We start from the raw sequence: 18709 nt of genomic DNA, 5'->3' as shown, positions 1-18709 counted from the left end.
CTGTTAAACATACACAGGTGTTCTGGATGAAGTAATTAGCAGATGCCAAGAATTCTTAGTGATTTCTCAAGGAGCCCTCCCTCAGCCTCTGTTTTGATATTATCATGTTATTGCTGTGCTCGTATATTTTTATCTTGGAGCAGGCAAGATCTCCTAGGCAACAGCCCCTCCTGCTCCTAATATCGATATCGTGTCTCCATCTGTGCCCCCAGGCGACTGCGCCTGTCTTAGGTTGCCCCGCCCTGGAGGTCTTACCCATCATTGGCTGACCGGCCTTCTCACCTCTGGGTCCCAGTTTGTTGGCAAGCCTTTTCCAGTGATTATTAACCCTTCCTGCATCAGGGGTGGCTACAGATCTGTGTTAATCTCCATACTCACAGGGTACGCTGCAGCCAGCTCTCCTTGACTTTCTCAAGAGCCAATGGTGCATATCTATCCCCAGCTCTGTGCTCTGTGACATCGTGGTGGCAGCCGGAGACCAGCCATGGTTAGAGTAGCTATGCTGCAGAAATTGGCAAACACCGCGAATCAGAGACTTTTTGTTCCTGGGAGAACAGATTGTTAAAGCTTAGCTAACACATGTGATCTCGAAGTTGCTTTTCATCTGACATATCAAACACAGAGTGATAATATCTACCTGTTTTAAACTTCTCCAGGGAGAAAGAGTCATTGTCTTCCCTCAAGTGACACAATAAGTCTCTCAGAGTCAGGAAATTTAATCTTAAATTTAATTGCACTTGCTTCTTGGCTCTAATTTAAGTGTATTTTCTTTTCTTCTGTCCTCTGCAGGGGTGGAAATGTATTATTTTCAAAATAATCTTTCAAAAACTAGAAAATGAAAGTCCTATTGGTTTTTAAAAAATTTATGCATGCATACCAGATACAAAAAATATTCCTTCCTTATCTCTTGCTAGTTTCCCCTAGGTTTGTCTTGCAAAGAAAGTGAATTGCTTTCTCTTTTTATTTGAACAAGAAATAATTGGAATTAACCTAAGAGTGACTTTTGATTTTGTTTTAGTGGGGATTGAGCCTGAAGGCCAAAAGGAAAGTATTCTTGCCTAAAACCCTGATTGCTGACCATGATGCCTTTATCTGTATAGCTGACACCTTTGTATGAGCTGGTAAAGGAAGTCCCCTGTGCCTCTGTGAAGAGACTCTACCTGAAACGGGCTCTTGAGGAATATTTGGATGAATTTGACCCCTGCCATTGCCAGCCTTGTCAAAATGGTGGCATCGCCACTGTTGAGGGGACCCAGTGTCAGTGCCATTGCAAACCATACACATTTGGTGTGGCGTGTGAGCAAGGAGTCCTCGTAGGGGATCAAGCAGGTCAGTGCTGAATTGTCTCTAGTGATGCTGGACACATGGGGAAGAGAAGTACCCTTTCCCTCTGGCCCCTGAGACGGTGCTTCTTTGCGTATGGAAGTGTCACCAGGCATTTTGATTTAGTATCTCCCTCCCTATTCCACTTCCGGATTACAGCTACTGCAGTCAAGGTCCTTTGCTGTCTCCATGTTCCTGTCTGAATTAACACGGTGGTGCCCTCCATTCCCTGTTCTCCATTAAAATAGATTGATGACTGAAACACCTTCCATCCTTCCATCTCACTAAGGTTTTGTCTTAACGTGGGTCTGTGGAGCTTGTTTGCTTAATCTTTCTGACGGCAAGTTCTTCAAAACATCTCTATTTGTAATTTTGTATTATGTCCCATCTATTAATTATTCACAAGTGTTTGTTGAACATCTGCTGTGTGCTCAAAAGTGTGCTTGGTGCTAAAAGCACTATAGTACAGGGCTATGTGAAGTTGACTTTATGAGGAGGCAAAATATGAGTCAATTTATGTACATCTGTTTTTATATTTATTTCTATGTCTCTCTCCTCCAGAAAGCTCATTCCTTAGCATCAGGACTGTTTGATTCCTTTCTTTATTCTCAGAGCCTAACATAGAGCTTGATTCATGGAAGCCACTTAGTAAATGTTTGATAAATGAATAAACACAGCACTAAACCACAGTCGCTTACAGACAAGCATCAGGAAGGCATCGTTACCTCCAAATGTCTCCCCAAGTGGGCCAGTCCTGGTAATTTGAAATTCCACCAGTGTGATTTCATTCCTCTGTGGAATGGGGTGATTCCTGCTGGTAAGGAACGGGGTAGCAATCATAGTGTATTAAGCTACTACTACCCCGTATTAATATACTCTGAGGATTACTTTATTAACTCGATTTCTAATTATGGAAGAAAACATAAGGAAGATAATGGGAAAATATCATACAAACTAGTTTAGTTTCGGTGCTTGTGATACCGAGGAGTGGGTGTGGGGTAGGAGACAAAGAGGGGTGTAAGTTGCACAGCAGAAATAGCTAAAGAGTAGTAAACACACCCATCTAGTATCAAGTATCGATGCAAAATAGCCAGTAACCATTCTATAGATAAGAGAGATAAGATGAGTTTTGCTTGAGCCCGAGTGAGGCTTATAACCCTGGAAGGCAGTTTCCACAGAGCAAGAAAGCATTCCACAGAGCAAGAAAGCATTCTGGGTTTCAGTACAGTCTTATACCTTTTTGGAACAAAGAACATGCATTCAACATGCCAGGAGACATATTCGTCAAAGTTTCAAAGAGGTATTCAGTTGCAAATCAATGTGAACCTAGTGTCCAAGAAAAGGACTAGTATGGGCATTACCGATAGGGTGTTACAGATACTGGCATAGGAGGGGGAGTATGCGTTCTTAAGAGAGTGCATTCTTTACTTTACTGGATAAAACAGTTGTGCAATGTATGTTTGACAGGCCAGAAGTCAGGCTTCTTTAGCTCAGAATGAATCAATTTTGAACCAGAAGTTAGCCCATACACCCCAATATGTGAAAATCTCTTGTCACAAGAAAGAATGCTTCAGGGAATGGTTTCTGAGATCAGTTTCTAACTAGGAAAGCAAAGCTCTTAGAATATGGTATCAGTTCTCTCTTGCCTCTCCCAAAGAGTATGTTGGGGGAAAATACCAAAAGAACTGTGAGTCATGAATTGGCCCTGAGATGGAGGGTGGCCAGAGTGGGTTGAGGAAGTGCCTGTAGACTGAATGAGAAGGATGCTGACAGGAAATAAAAGCATTTCTCCTACTTACTCATTTTCTCGTTTTATACAATGCCAGCTCTGGGGTTAGCAACCTGGAATACCCAGTAGCTTATGTCCTTCTCATGCCCAAGCACTGCTTTAACAATAGGAACTTATTTGCCTTATTGAGAGACTGTGGGGTCATGAAAAGAGCCCGGACTCAGCCATTAGACTTTGGCAGCCATTACAGCATTGGGAATGGCATTTAACCACTTTGTTTTAGATTCCACGCCTATCAAATAAGAAAGGTAACAGACCTCTGCCCACTTGGATTCATTCTTGTGAGAAGTAAATGAATGATATAATGTACATGCTTTAAAAGAACATGCTTTATGTGCTTGTAAAATAATAAGTTTAATATATTATTGCAAGAAGTTTGTTAATGCAGCCTTAATATGCACAATGCTAGTCAGTGTGGAGACGTTCTGGCCCTTGTTGAAGACCTCAGTGAACAGAATGAAGGTAATAAAGCCCCAGATCATCCCCTCCCCCAATAACCACATGAGCAGGAAGCTTAGCCCCAAACTCTGAAATCTTCCTCTCCACATACTTTCTGAACAGCCTCTCTCTTTTCTTGCAGGAGGGGTTGATGGAGATTGGAGTTGCTGGTCCTCTTGGGGCCCCTGTGTTCAAGGGAAGAAAACAAGGCGCCGAGAATGCAATAACCCGCCTCCCAGTCGGGGTGGGAAATCCTGTATTGGAGAAACGTCGGAAAGCAGGCAGTGTGAAGATGAGGAGCTGAAGCATTTTAGGTAATGGAGACCAGACCTCCTGGCAATCACCTAGAACACAGTGCCCTCTGCAGTAAGCATGGAATACGTGATTGCTGCTATTAAAAGGTTTAAAAGTTAAATGGGAATTTTTATCAGTGACTGCTTTGCCCTTAGCACTGGGGCCAATTGAAGGAGGGAGGCGTGGTGTGCCCCACTTGCGCATGTGTGTTTCAAGTTTCCTGACACATGTTACAAAAGACTAGGTAACTGGGAGCAGTCTGGCTGAGTGGACATGAGCAGCAGCTTTGGCATCAAGCAGATCTGCCACCTACTTGCTGTGTGACCTTGGGCAAGTTACTTGCCACACCTCTAAAATCATTATAATAATAGTAGATAAAACGGTAATAGGATGTTGCCAGAACTGAATGAGATTAAGCATGTAAACGGATTAGTTCAGAGCCTGGCACATAGTAAGCATTCGATAATAGTTGCATTGCTTTTCAGATATACCACTCCCTCTCACTCATTCATTCCTTCCTTCATTCATTCATCTACTTCTTTAGGATTAAGCATAAAGCCAGATGCTTGAGATGGCTAAAATCTTGACTGATTAGCTCAGTTGTCTGATACCAATTTCCCATTTACCAGAACCTTGGAAAAACTATCTCAAAAGTGCTTAGTTGATGAATCATACCCCTGGGTCAGAATTCTTTACACCACGCTCCACTATTCTACACTGTCCTTACTAACCTCTTCAGATCAGGGATTGGCAAAAAGTTGTAGTAAGATAGTTTGAAGGTCCTATGAGTTGAAGAAAGATGTGAGATGCTTGGGTATCTGGTGGGAGCCTAGGGAGGAGGGATGCCTTACTCCTATATCTTCCCTGCCTCGTAATCTAACAATAAGCAATATCTCTTGATGGGGCAACTGGCAAGCAGATGAGATTATGGTAGGAGGAGAATGCTGGCTTCAGGATATGCACCTCTAGGAAGATGAGGGTCTCTGAGGAGGCCGCTGCCCAGTGGGTGTATTTCCCCCGGCTTTAGACAGAAAGCTGGAGGGAAGGGAACATCCTAAGGAAGGTGTTGAAGGAATTCTTGCTCCTCTTAGTGCTCAGAGGAGGGGAAATATCCTCCTTCTCCTCAGTATGAGGGAGGAAAGTGACGATCAATACTTCACATTTCTGGGTTTCTTCAGAGTGTGGCAAGAGGATAAGGAACTCAACTGAGAAAGAGCGACACACAGGCCATTTGTGATGCTTTCCTCAGATTTCGCATCTCCTGAGTGGAGATAATACTGATGGTATATTGACCTCAGAGGTGCTATTGGAAACCACTGTTTAATGATGAATATCACTGTTATCATTCTCATGACTGTGAGCTCCCTCTAGAAATTGCCTTGTGAGAGGTAGAAAGAGCATGGTTTGAGGAGCCTAACTGACTAGATATGAATCCAGCCCTGATATGTTTTACTTTATAACCTTGGACAAGTTATTCAAACTTTCTGAGCCTGATTTCTCCACGTATCTCAAAGGGTTACCGTGAATGTGAATGGAGACAATGCACATTTGTAGAGCACGTTTGTGGAGCCAAGGTCCCTAGCACATAGTAATGTTCAATCAGAAGTAATTATTTTGTGTTACCTCTCTCGCAGGATCACTTGCTCTAATTACCTTATTTTTAATACAGAATTAACTTTCTGTTAAAGGAATTTCAGAACCAAACAGCAGGAGAAAAAGCAGGTCTGAGAAGGTGACCTCTAGAAGTCACATAAAGTAGTTTAGTTTTTTTTCCCTTTTCTTTCTGTTTTTCATACTACTGACCTTATAGCTATCCTTTGGAAGCTTGCGTTTACATTTGAATTTTCTGTCACAGGATGTGATCAGATATTTGGTTCTGAGAATGACAAAAATATCACATCAATACATACATGGAGGGAGTCCCTTCAGATGCCAATGAAGAATTCACTGTGGTACACAATGTTTATTACACTGTGGAAATCCATCACATTAATTTAGTTTTATTTCCTTTTCCTTTCAGATTGCTTGAACCTCATTGTTTTCCTTTGTCTTTGGTTCCGACAGAATTCTGTTCGTCACCTCCAGCCTTGAAAGATGGATTTGTTCAAGTTGGTTATGAAAGATATTTTTTCCTTTACTCATACCCTTTGCTCCAAGTGTTATCTCACTACTGATGTTATAATCTATTTCCTTCTTCCATGATGAAATAGTGCTAAAAGTATTGTAAGTGTGCATTTCACTTTTAGTGGTGAGGGTTTTCATTTGTGACTTTTCTCCTTTGGCTGAAGGTGATTAGAATTCTGCAGAAGGCAGTATATCGTCTGTGGTAAGCTGACTCCATACTGTTGCTTAGTGAATTAGAAATGTAGTCATGCCAGAGGGCTGCTGAACATTTCTGTTCTGAACACTAACATAGGACTCTATAAGCACGTTCCTCAACACGGAGTACTTTCCCTATTCTTGCCACTGAAAGAAGTTCTTTTTCATTTTTCATAAATATGGGGTTTGGGATGAAGTATTAGCTTTATTCTCGGAACTGATAAGACATTTAGCCAGTGTTGGTGAGATATGGGTCATTGTGCTTGGAGCAATTTTCTTGTTTGGGAAGGAACACAAGTCATGTGCCCTTGTCATTCTAGGCAATTTTCTTGGCTTTGGGGTCATATGAATTTGTGCTCTTTTCACCCTTTGTTATGATGAGGCTTTGGCCTGAAGCCCCAGTGAAGTCTCCTCATGGCGTACATAGGAGATATTGTTCATCAGGACTCTCTCAGTGCTGCCAGCCTTGCTTTCTCCACAAAGGATTTTGCCTCTCAAATTCCAGGCCCTTGAACACACACTGAGATTTTGCTGAAGGTTCCCCAAATGTAGGTACTGTTGGGAGATGGAAGAGGTGTGTATGTGTGTGTGTGTGTGTGTGTAAAGAGAGAGAGAGAGAGAGAGAGGGTGAACCTAGCATCTCTAACACTCATACTGTCCCACTGCAGTCACCACAATCCATGAAGTTCCTGAAGGAAACATATTTTTGGAGAATGAGGCCAAACAAACTCACATACTTCAGCAAACCATGAAGCTGCTGTCTCAAGCTTCAGTGCACGTGGTGTTGTCTGAGGCGCCAGGGATTCCCAACACTGCTCCATGCAGGGGCTTCGTCACAGTCACCCAGGGAACTTAACAATAGAGATTGCCGTTTGCCCCTCGTCCTCCATTTTTTCTCATTCTGTAGGTTTATGGTAGATCCTGAGAGTCTTTCCTTTTTTTCTTTTTTTAATTGCTACTAGTGGTTTTGGACACTGTTGAGTTGACTTCCCCATGCAGAAGTCCCTTTTGCAAGGCAGAGGAAGGCCTAGGGGCTAGAACCAAAGCAGATCAAGTGGCTTTCCCTATTTTCTTCAAACCTCCATGTCAACCTGGGCCCTCTGCTTCCTACCAACTCCCACGATGGAGCCAGGCTGAGCCAGGACTGACAGTGAGGAAAGGAGGCACCACAGAATTTTGTTCGTATGCCTACAGCAGATCTGGTCCAGCTCCAAGTTCTCTCCAAGGCCGATTTTCTTCACTATCATCTTGGGTGGCAGAGAACCAAAAGGACAAGGGAAAGAACCAAGAGAGATCTCAAACGAGCATGATTACCCCCTCAAGGCTCATGCTTCAAATTCTTCCTTGCTCCCATGAAAGCTCACTCGCTGGCAATCTAGGCTAATGACATGTCCTTGAATCTGACCCAGCTGCAGCAGTACTTCCCTTACAGGGCGGGGGTTGGATGGTGGGGTGGGAGAAAATCAACATGGAATTTCCCCTAAAAGTCTTCAGTGAGAAACTTAAGCTTTCAAGAACATGCTGATTGCATTTGAGCATTTTCCATACTGGCATTTATTAGGCAGTACTGCCAATGAATAGCCCATAACACATTATTATGAACACTTGACTGACAAGGACATTTCCAAAATCTGATAACAAACTGCCTTTTCCTGAAAGTATAAGGGAAAGAAGTTACTCGGGCACTAAAGTAATTTTGGTAAAATGCTAAGTATAGTGCTTGGTACTTTGGGAACAATCAACAAATTATAGTGGCATTAATGTTTATTTCAATTAATGGTGGTACCAGTGTTGTTGGCTAGGACTATAAAGGGAAAACATTTTTATAGACAATTTTCCAAATCAGTGATTTCAATGTATGTTGCCTGATGATTAAAAGAACGCATTATTTATAGGCCAAATATATCTAAAGAAACATTTTGTTAATGCAAAATAGACATACTCTTTCTCTTCCATCTTTTATTTCTGTTTAGGATGAAGGTGCCATGTTTCCTGTTGGGAAAAACATAGTGTATACTTGCAATGAAGGATACTCTCTTGTTGGAGACCCTGTTGCCAGATGTGGAGAAGATTTACAGTGGCTTGTTGGGAAAATGCATTGTCAGAGTGAGTTGCTTTGGTTGTAGTATATAATTTAAGATGAGAGAATAATGTGGGAGAGAATGAATCAAGATAAATAACTGCTCACCCTATGCCCCATGTCTTGACCTCACTTTCCTGAAAGGCTCATATGATCTTGTCCTGGTTCCAGTTGTGTCTTGAAAAAGCCCTCAGCAGTCTCTAGTTGATAGTGCCTCTGTTAGGCAAGGCACATTTTATTGCAATTTTCAAGTTTCTAGTGCTAATTAGAATAGGCCAGGTGCTCAGTTCTGGCTAAGACTATCAGGACATTCTTTAGAGTTCAATTTCTAGAGGTCCACCACAATCAATCTACTTCTTTAAATGCTTTGGATCCTGTTCTGTTTATAAGGCTTATTCATTTTAAGTTGTCACATTGCTTTGACAGCCAGGGTGGGAGGGTGGGAACAGTTTTGATTTTCAGTCATTCATTGGTCATTACATGCCAGGCATTGTGGGACATGTCTTTCAGGCACCCTAAGAGTGAACTCATCTCTTCCTCCTTGTCCTCAAATGTGATAAGGCAGAGCAAGTGTACCAGCACCATTCAAGGCTGTTATTCTTTAAAAAGATGGCTTAGGAAAGCAATGACCCTTGTGTTCTGCTCTCCTCTATCTTTAGAAATTGCCTGTGTTCTACCTGCTCTGACGGATGGCATACAGAGTCATCCCCACAAACCTTTCTACACAATTGGCGAGAAGGTGACCTTTTCCTGTTCAGGTGGCATGTCCTTAGAAGGCCCTTCAGCATTTCTCTGTGGATCCAGCCTTAAGTGGAGTCCTGAGATAAAGAATGTCCGGTGTGTGCAAAAAGGTGAGCAGCTCCTGGTTCTGTCCAAGGACATCGGCACTCAGGCAAGTGACAGGCCTTGTGGCCATCCTTTATGGCACCAAATCACCATATCTGTGACTCATCCCCTCTACCCCTGCCCCTCTACAAGAAGGAGATCAGTTCATAGACTGGGTAACAGACTTTTTTCACATGGCAAAGGTAGAGTCATAGAATGCGAGAGAAGGCAAGAATAACCCTAAGGATTCTGAAATTTTAACTTAAATCCTTCATTTCAAAGATTAGCTTTATATCTGTTTTGTTGCCAAGAAAATAGAATTTTCTTTTGTTTTTTTTGCTGAGGAATATTAGCCGTGAGCTAACATCTGTTGCCAATCATCCTCTTCTTTTTGCTTGAGGAAGATTAGTGCTGAGCTAACATCTGTGCCAAACTTCCTCCACTTTATATGTGGGTTGCCACCACAGCGTGGCTGATGAGTGGTGTAGGTCCATGTCTGGGATCTGAACCCATGATCTGGGCCACTAAAGTGGAGCAGACCAAACTTAACCACTATGCCACAGGACTGGCCCCGAAAATAAAGAATTTTTAAGAGCTGATTTCTGGTTTCATCCTGATTTTTTAATTGTACTTTTGTTAAGTACAGAATTGAGATCATAATTTATATAAAATTTAGTATGTTTCATTTCTGGGCTCTCAGAGTTTATTAGTATTACTGAAATCGAAAATTTAAAAGAATTTGCACTTAGCACTGCAAAGCAGAAATTACTGAAGGAAAAGTGTTGTGGTTTGTGAAGTTGTTCTTAATAGAGGAAATCCAAAAATCTGGTATTTTTGAACACCAGGCAAATTAAAATGGCCTTTTAAGAAGCTAAGGTAGGAAGAGATGTAGAAAGCCAAAAGATTTCTTTTTAGAGATATTCAAGATGGGATGGATTTGTTTTTAAAATAATCTCCTATTTCTTCTTTGTTTACATTTTTTAAAATAAATGGAAAATATATGTTTGTAACAATTAAAAAGAGGAAAGGAGAAAAACTCACCTGCATTCTATTTTGTATGGTATTCTTATGTCTCAAGTGTAAGATTTTTAATTCAGTGCTGGAACTGTCTTTTATAGTGAGGACGAGCGGCTGGATTCTGTGAGTGGGACTATCAGGTGCATTAGGTGGTGACAGCTGGAGAGAGAGCAGGCTGCGCAGGGCGCTCCGGGGCTGACGGTGGGCGGGGGTCGTGGTGGTGAATGATCATCGACCTCAGGAGAGGGGGCAGCATGGCCAACGCAGTGCCCACCATGCCAGTGCCCACGTGCTCTTTAGCTGTCAAAGGCCCACATCAGAGACAAGTGCTTTGTTTTCTACATGCACTGACGCATAAATATGAATTTATTTGGGATAGTTGAAGGAATGGACCTGGACCAGTAATTCTAAAATTAAAGAGAACAATGTACAGTTGATGAGGTTGCTCTTTTATTCCAAATGAGATCATATACTTATCTTTCTAAATTGTCTGCTTCAGTCCCTTTATAGCACAATTTGGTATGAGTTTTCTCCCACTCAGGAGCAAATTCCATTAAAGTTTTAGTTAAGGATGTTTTTCAGACCTGTGTGTTTTTCGAAAGATGTGGATAACAATAATAACTACCCTGAAAATAAGCCTATAACAAACCAAAAATTCCAGCTTTGTCATCCTCCAAAGGTGATGTTGCAAAATACTGTTGTAAAAGTATTTAGTCTTTTTTTTATTGTGGTAAAATATATAAAACGTAAAATGTACCATTTTAACCATTTTTAAATGCACAGTTCAGTGGCATTAAGTCCATTCGCATTATTTGCAACCATGACCACCATCCATCTCCAGGACCTTTTCATGTTCCCAAACTGGCACTCTGTACCCATTAAACACTAACCCTTCATTTCTCCCTTCTCCCGTCTGTATTCGGTCTTGAAGTGAAGATATTTGGTTTTGAGACAGTAAAGGCAGATACTGTAGGTGGGCCCTAAGAGCATGTTTATTTGGTTAACCGAGCTATGAAGATAACCAAGCGATGTTCTTCTCAAATGCAAAAGTCTGCAGGTAATTCCGTCAGTGATTTTGCACAAACAAATTATAATAACTTTTAAAATCTAAAATTTCATCCTTATGAATGATAAGCAAATAAACTTCTTTTTAAAAATATTTTTTCCAGTTTTATTAAGGAATAATTCGACATACATCACTGTATAAGTTCAAGGTGTACAGTGTGATAGTTTGCTTCACGTATATTGTGAAATGATTACAATAGGTCTAGTTAACATCTATCATCTCACAAAAATACAGTAAGAAGAAAAGAAAAAAAATTTCTCCTTGTGATGAGAACTCTTCAGATCCACCCTCCCAGCAACCTTCCTGTGCACAATGCGGCAGTGTTAGCACAGTGATTGTAATGATCATTGCCTCCCTGGTACCCATCTGTCTCAGAACTGGAACGTTGTACCCTGTGATTACTTTCCTCCAAGTCCCCTCCCATGCCCCCGCTTCCAGCAAATAAACTTCTAATCATAATGCAGAACTAAGTTACACAGCTTTGTCATTGAACTTTAGTTTTGGCACATTTAGATTAGAATTTCTCAACTTCTATGCTATTGGAATTTTGGGTCTGGTAATTCTTTGTTGTGGGAGCCTGTCCTGTGCATTGTAAGATGTTTAGTCCTTGTCACTAGATGCCAGTAGGACACTTATAGAACCCTACTAGGATGCCAGTAGAAAACTCATACCCAGTTATAATAGCCAAAAATGTCTCCAGACATCACTAAATGTCCCCTGGGGGAGGGGGGAGGGCAAAATGGCCCCTGGTTGAGAAGTGCTGATCTAGGTAACACCATTTTAACAAACATTTTATTTTGCAATAAGAAAAGTTGCAAATATAGTTTCCTTGTAGTTTACCCATCTTTCCAAATTTTCCCATCTTCCCATAATATTAACATCTCACATGACTTGACATAATTTAATAGATTAAAATGAAGACATTAATATTAGTACAATACTATTGACTAAACTACAGACTTTATTCATATGTCACCAGTTTTTTCACTAATATTGTATATGATCTAGGATCCAATTCAAGATACTACACTCCATTTAGGATAATATCATTTTAAAGGGAAGTCTTTAAAGAATGAATACTCATTACAGATATTGCTGGACGTGACAGACATGCTTCATATGGCTACCATTTTTACAGGTTTATGAATTGTTCATGAGATTTTACCTTCATGTCTAAAGTTCTTAAGTTTTCCAAAGTAAGGAAGTAATCCATAGTTTGTGCATCCATAAGAACATGTTTTTCTGCTAAACTACCTTTATAGATATATCCAACAGGTAATAGTGTTATGGTGGGAAAGTATATGCCACTGGATTCTGTTGTAATGAAGCTGGCAGGAGGTGGACATAGTGGAGTGCTTTAGGTCTTTCACATTGTAATTAGGTATAGCTGAAGAGATGGCAGTCAGAGTGTGCTCTTGTAAGCTGGACCAAGGTGTTTTCCAGCTGATTGACTTTTAATCAGTTTGTAGAAAACACAAAGCAGTGGAAAGGATTTTATGAATGTAAGTAACTCCAGGCATTTACTCACTGTTGAGCGGAGACCACTTGGACATTTACATGTAAGAGGTTACTATGGATCTCCTCAGGATACCATGGAGTTTGCCATGTATAAGTCAAGTTATGCTGCTGCTGCCTGTCCCATTATAAGCACAGTGGGCAAAATGAGGTCCAAACAACAGTCTGTCAGCACCAGCTTCTTGAGAAAAGGGAGCCTGCTCTACTGGCCTTGGATTCCGACAAATATGGACTTAAATCTTGGCTTGGTCAACTTGTTAAATGTGTGAACTAGCACCAATTTCCTAACTTTTGTGACCCTTAGTTTCTTCATCTCTTAAATGGGCATTTGTTGAGGAGGATTAAATATCACACTGTATAAGAAGTGCATGGCCAATAGAAAATGCTCCAGAAATGGTAGCTATTAGGATCAGTGAAATTATTTGTAGAATGCTCTCTCTCTTGGAAAATGCTTTAAAGATTTACTTTTTTACTGTACAAACTTGTGGCAGTTGAGAATATTACAGAGCCTGATTCAACAATTGGAATAATGCCTTGTTTACCATGAAGAAGTTCTTCTCCTAATGATTGCCTCCTCTTCTCATCCTCATCCTTTTCTTTTAGGGGCCCCTTCGACACACACAGTGCCTGCATGTCAGCGCTGGGAGAAACTAAAGAATTCAAGATGTGTTTGTAAAATGCCCTATGAGTGTGGGTAAGCTCTGTCTTTGCTCACTTCTCATTTTATTTTATTCGAGATAAATGAAATGATTTCTCAGACGCTAGTCTTTGTTAGATTGAAGGTGTTGCTTACCAAGAGTTAAGGCTCTCTGCATTTTAATGTGGCCTATCTGCTGCCTGTTACTTGCCTGGGTCACTAGGACTGACAACTGGTGGCATTAAGCAGTGTTCTAAACTGGCTAGTGAGGAAGGCTGAAGCAGTACTTGAGCACTGCTTGTTCCATATATAAAATGGGGCAACATGACAAAGCTGCTGCCTAAGGATTTAGAGCATGAGAGGATCCCGGCTGAAATTCCCTTGAGACGTCAACTCTTAAAGCAATACTGATAGACCAAAAAGCAGCTGCTTTTCTGGTTCTTGAAATATCCACGTCTCCAGATTTGCATTGCAGGAATGCCACCCAACTTGAAATCACTCCATTGTAAGTGGGTATCTGAAGTAGTTACCAGATGTCTGTGTCGTGGTCCTAGTGGGATACAGATGGCACGATTAAATTAGGACAAGAGGTTTATTGGTGGGACTATTTACACAAGTGTTCAAAGTAAAGGAAGCTGCATGTCACAGGGTGGTACTCTGGACTGGTGACAGCTCGGGTATGTATCCATGCCCAGGCCTGAAGGAGTGAGGGGAGGAGCATGTAAGAAAACTGAAGACAGAGAAGGCTATGTGGAGATGGCAGCTGAGGAGGAGCTGAGTCCTCATTTTAGGGACCTCAGAGATCCCCCAAGAGTGAGCTAGGAGAATAAACACTCCAGCTGCACTCTCTTCCCTCCCTCCAATCTCCTGCCAGTGCTCCCCTTTGATCAAACCACCTGAAGCTAGAGGACAAGGAAGTCTATTGATATGGCCCCTACCTGTCAGCCTCCCAGGCGGGGTGGAGAAGAATGGAGAGTGAAGGTGGAGAGGCAAATGGGAGCCATCCTGGCCCCCAGACTTTTTGGTCATCTTTAAGGTTAAGAATCAAAATACAAATTTACTGATCAATTACTTGGCTTTTAATTGTTATTGTCATCAAAATACATATCCAACTCCTTGAACACCTACAGTGAGTAATGGTCACTATGATGGGGTCTTATAAGAAGTAACTTCTTGTGAGAAGGATAATACAACTCAGTAGTGTAAATGGCAATAGCGGTCAGCCCAGAATATTCTGACTGTGCTGTTAATTTCTATTTATCATTGTTTACTTTGATTCACTTTAATCCTCTAACTTCTCCAGATTCATTTAGTTTGTCTGCAGCCTGCTGTTTATAGACATGGTGTGAGTTTCCATATCAGATACTGATAACAAGGTGGCCTTGTAAAGTCTCTGTGTTTAAGCTGTTTTGAGTATTTCTATTTAAGGTTTAAATAAGCAGATAAAAGAGAGATACAAAGATTTCTTTTTGTTATGTAAATAACTCCAAGTAAATTTAGCTCTTGGTCGGAGAAGAAAATAGTAGAGCTAAATATATATAAAAATAAAAATAGACACTGCCTACTATATAAAAATACCTTGTTGTCTAAGGTTTCAGTACAGTAATGCCTTCCTTATCCATCAGCTTTCAGAAATGTGGTTGTTTTTATTAGTAACATTTCTGAAAACCTGGATCTCACCATTTTAGCACCAATGCTTAAGAAAGCAAAAATTTTTATGGAAATATTTCTAAATTATTTTGTAAACATAGATTTAAAAATAAATTTTTTTGGTGAAGAAGATTGGCCCTGAGCTAACATCTGTGCCAATCTTCCTCTATTTTGTATGTGGGATGCCTCCACAGCATGGCACAATGAGCCATGTATGGGTCCACACCGGGGATGCAAACCCATGAACCCGGGGCTGCCAAAGCAGAGTGTGCAAACTTAACCACTGTGCCACTGGGTTAGCCCCTAAACATAGATACTTTAAAAAATAGCATTGAAAAACACAGTTTCATTTTCCCTTGAGAATTCAGCCCACAACTGTTGGTCATTGCTGTATTATGGACATGAACTCTCAAGGTTGCCGGGCTTCGAGGAGCCGCTTCCTCCTGCAGTCAGTGGTCTCATTCAACTATTTGAATGTCTGATCTTTGCTGATTTTCTGTCTCATTCTTTGTCAAGCCACCAGCTGTCCCTAACAGACCTTGCCTTCTCTTCCAATTTGCTGTATCTGAGCTATTCTAGAGAAAGCTGGATATACACTAGATATCCAAGCTTGTACAATTTGTGAACACGTAAAGACTGAAATAGGTTCATTTTGAAGATCTAAGGGGGTTGGGCCCCAGGAATGAAGGGGATTTGAGTTTTTGCTTTATCATTTTGTTGTGGGTGATACCATTTGAGGCACTGAGCTCAGAACCTCCCCTTTCACTTCTCATCCTCAGCTTTTAAGAGTGAAAACTTTGTAAATAATGTAATTTAAAAAATTTGTTTCAGATCCTCCTTGGATGTATGTGCTCGAGATGAGAAGACCAAAAGGATACTGCCTCTGACAGTTTGCAAGATGCATGTTCTCCGCTGTCAGGGCAGAAATTATACTCTTACAGGTAGAGAGAGCTGTTCTCTGCCTGCCTCCGCGGAGAAAGCTTGCGGTGTGTGTCCACTATGGGGAAAATGTGATGGTAAGGGGCATTTCATATTTGTAACTATAAGAATGCCAAAGTAGTTTTTGAAAATGTAGTTTTCTAGTTTAGCACCAGATCAAAGCAGATCCCTGAAGATGTGAGAGACTCAGACTGGTGTGAGCGCGAACTGCCCTCCCCGCCTGCACTCCGTGGGGAGCAGGGTGGATCAGGCACAGAAGAGGACAAGAACCCATCCCTGATGGTCTGAATGTCCTCGCAAACCTCAGTGATCCCCATTCCACCTTCAGGATTTTTGCTCTGTCCTTATACTATACATGTTAGGTACTCATTTTAAAAAATAGACCATAAAAATAACTTTTTAAAAAAGAAACTTTATATCACTTTCTTAAAAGGAAATATCACTTGCCGTAAATATTAGGTAACTAGAAAAATGCATATAATGAAACAAAATAAGGTGGTAGATTCTAGCCAGATGCTGCTGGGAGCTTGAGGGATGCTGTTTCTTTGGGATAAAGGAGTTTAGCAAGTGTTAGAGGGGTGTTAAAAGCATACCAGTGCCAAGCCGACACCCTCCTAAAAGTAATCAGAAGGATTTGAAGAGAATAGGGGAAAGAGTTACTTTCTCAAGTTGTGAGTCAATATTTGCTAGTGCTATGTCCAAGTAGCGCTCACAGTGATCTTGAACACCATCACCACTGCCAGGACACACCTCCCAGGGTTTCGCTGTAGAACGAAGGGGAAGGCGCTGGGTTGTGGCGCCAAGTCACTGCCCTCAGTTTCCCCAACTGGAAATTTGGGAGCTGGACTACGTGATCAGTAAGGTCTCTGTCAGCTCTTCAGGCCCTCCTCCTGCTGGCCTGTATCCGCCGGGCACCTTTCCCCTTAGTCTTATGGTTTGCAGCGCAGACGGTGACATATGTAACTCTAGCCACGTCTGGGTCAGTTCTGGTTTGGCAGTCACCACAGTCAGCTGGCTGACCTTGTTTCTCTCCTTCTGGAGACACCTGGCTGGGTATTACAGCCTCTCACCTTCTGCACACACTCATTTCTCCCTAACTTTCCTCCCTAACTCATTTCTGGTTTGTTTTTATGGGAGTGTAGCCTTTTGCGTTTCATGCCCTCTATCTCCAAGCTAGGTGAAGTCTTTTTTCTTTGTTTCTCAGAGCCTTGTCTCTCAGCTCTTTGTGGAAGTCTTCTCATTCCGTCCCTCAGTTTCTGGTTCACATGGGCAGCAGCATGGAAGAGAGAACCACCCCAAATCGGTCCACCCAATAGAAATCCTGGCACCAACCTCGAAACCTGTTTATGCTGAGCGGAGCAAAATGCGTCGCTTTTCTGGTCCTACTGCCTTTCCCGGGGGTGGTTGACTGCATTACTCCAGGCAGGAGCTTCTGTAGCTCTCTCATCACCACATCATGACTTTCGAGATAATGTGCCTGGGCTCGCCCGACGTCGCGATGGGTCATTAAGCCTCTCTTACTTATTTTTCCAGACCAGAGCAGCAAATGTGTCTGCAGAGAAGCATCGGAGTGTGAGGAAGAAGGGTTTAGCGTCTGTGTGGAAGTGAACGGCAAGGAGCAGACGATGACGGAGTGTGAGGCTGGCACCCTTCGATGCGGGGGGCAGAGCATCTCTGTCACCAGTATAACGCCCTGCGCAGCAGGAACCCAGTAGGCTCCCAGGTGCCCCGTGGCTTGCTCGGAATCCAGCAGCACGCTGTTGCCGAATTAAAAGATCTGCATAGCTGGGGCACTTCAGACAGCTTTCCCAGCGTGGAGGCACAGTCTTATTCCTTCCGCTCCTGTCCTCGGCTCCAGCCACCTGCATGAACACAACCCCTTGTTCCCCCAAACCTGAATCCGGATACTCTTTCTTCTTTTTTTAAAATGTCAGTCAGGATGAAGAATATTCATGAATCTTTGCATGAGCTAACGGTGTGTTGGAAAAATTGCTAACTTCTTTGGACCTTGACTTTTTAATCTGAAAATTAGAGGATTAGACCAGAGAAACTCGAATGCTCCATTTAGCCCTACCACTCTTTTACGTATAACTGACCTCTCTGTGGGCCAGAATGCACTCTACAAATTGATTAGGGAAACAGAAACATCAGAGAGGTTGACCTCCCTCCGTGAAACCAAATAGGAAGGGGACTATAATGGGAAAAGACAGATGCAATGATTCCGTCCCAAGTAGTAATCTCACCTTCCCCTTGTTGACTCAAGCCCCACGTGTGTCCGGAGATTGAACCACTGAAATGTCAGAGCGGGATTCACCACGCTATGGTCATGGGGCGCCTCCTGCCTTCTTATGTGAGCCCAAACACAATTCAGTCTTCTCTTTGGGGTTTTTCTTTAGTATGTGTCAAACACAAGACCTGCAGTTTGCTCCTCCCCTCACCTCCCCTTTCCGCTTGTAGGAAGCATCAGTTCATGCCTGGGCGATTGAGCGATGGTGGATGTGAGAGAACAGTTTTCTCTAATGTGGATACATACCTAGGGTTTTCAGGGGGCTATTAGGTAGATCAATTGGAAGCGCTGGCCTTCTATTTATTCTTTATTCATCTTCCATTGAAACAAAAAAGCAGCTGTGGGAGGTGAAATGAGTGGGCTTAAATGGAATTTAAAATATGCTTTTATATACAAATAATATCTCTGTATTTTTTGATATTGATGCATTTCAACAAAATTTTAGTTAAAATGATTAAAAAGCTCATTAAAGGTACTGTTCTTTGGAAGTTTTTGATCTGTATTATGTTTAATTTTAAAGAATCTTTCCT

At 41.8% G+C, this 18709-nt stretch overlaps 1 protein-coding gene across 5 annotated transcripts in view; it reads left to right on the top strand.

Moving 5' to 3' along the window:
* Positions 1-18667, top strand: part of C7 (complement C7) — a 95915-nt gene extending 77248 nt beyond the window's left edge. For all 5 annotated transcript variants that reach the window (XM_070519715.1, XM_070519716.1, XM_070519717.1 and 2 more), the window contains 8 exons: positions 1101-1329; positions 3693-3864; positions 5865-5952; positions 8137-8269; positions 8903-9094; positions 13270-13360; positions 15785-15969; positions 17426-18667. In XM_070519715.1, the coding sequence (XP_070375816.1) occupies positions 1101-1329; positions 3693-3864; positions 5865-5952; positions 8137-8269; positions 8903-9094; positions 13270-13360; positions 15785-15969; positions 17426-17607 (1272 nt within the window). In that variant the 3' untranslated portion in view covers positions 17608-18667. The remainder of the gene's footprint in view (positions 1-1100; positions 1330-3692; positions 3865-5864; positions 5953-8136; positions 8270-8902; positions 9095-13269; positions 13361-15784; positions 15970-17425) is intronic.
* Positions 18668-18709: the final 42 nt, after the last annotated feature.

Source organism: Equus asinus, chromosome 10 (genome assembly GCF_041296235.1).
Source record: "Equus asinus isolate D_3611 breed Donkey chromosome 10, EquAss-T2T_v2, whole genome shotgun sequence".
In the NCBI taxonomy this organism is placed as follows: domain Eukaryota; kingdom Metazoa; phylum Chordata; class Mammalia; order Perissodactyla; family Equidae; genus Equus; species Equus asinus.
The sequence above is the reverse complement of the archived record's forward strand: the minus strand, read 5'-3'. Positions and strand labels throughout refer to the sequence as shown.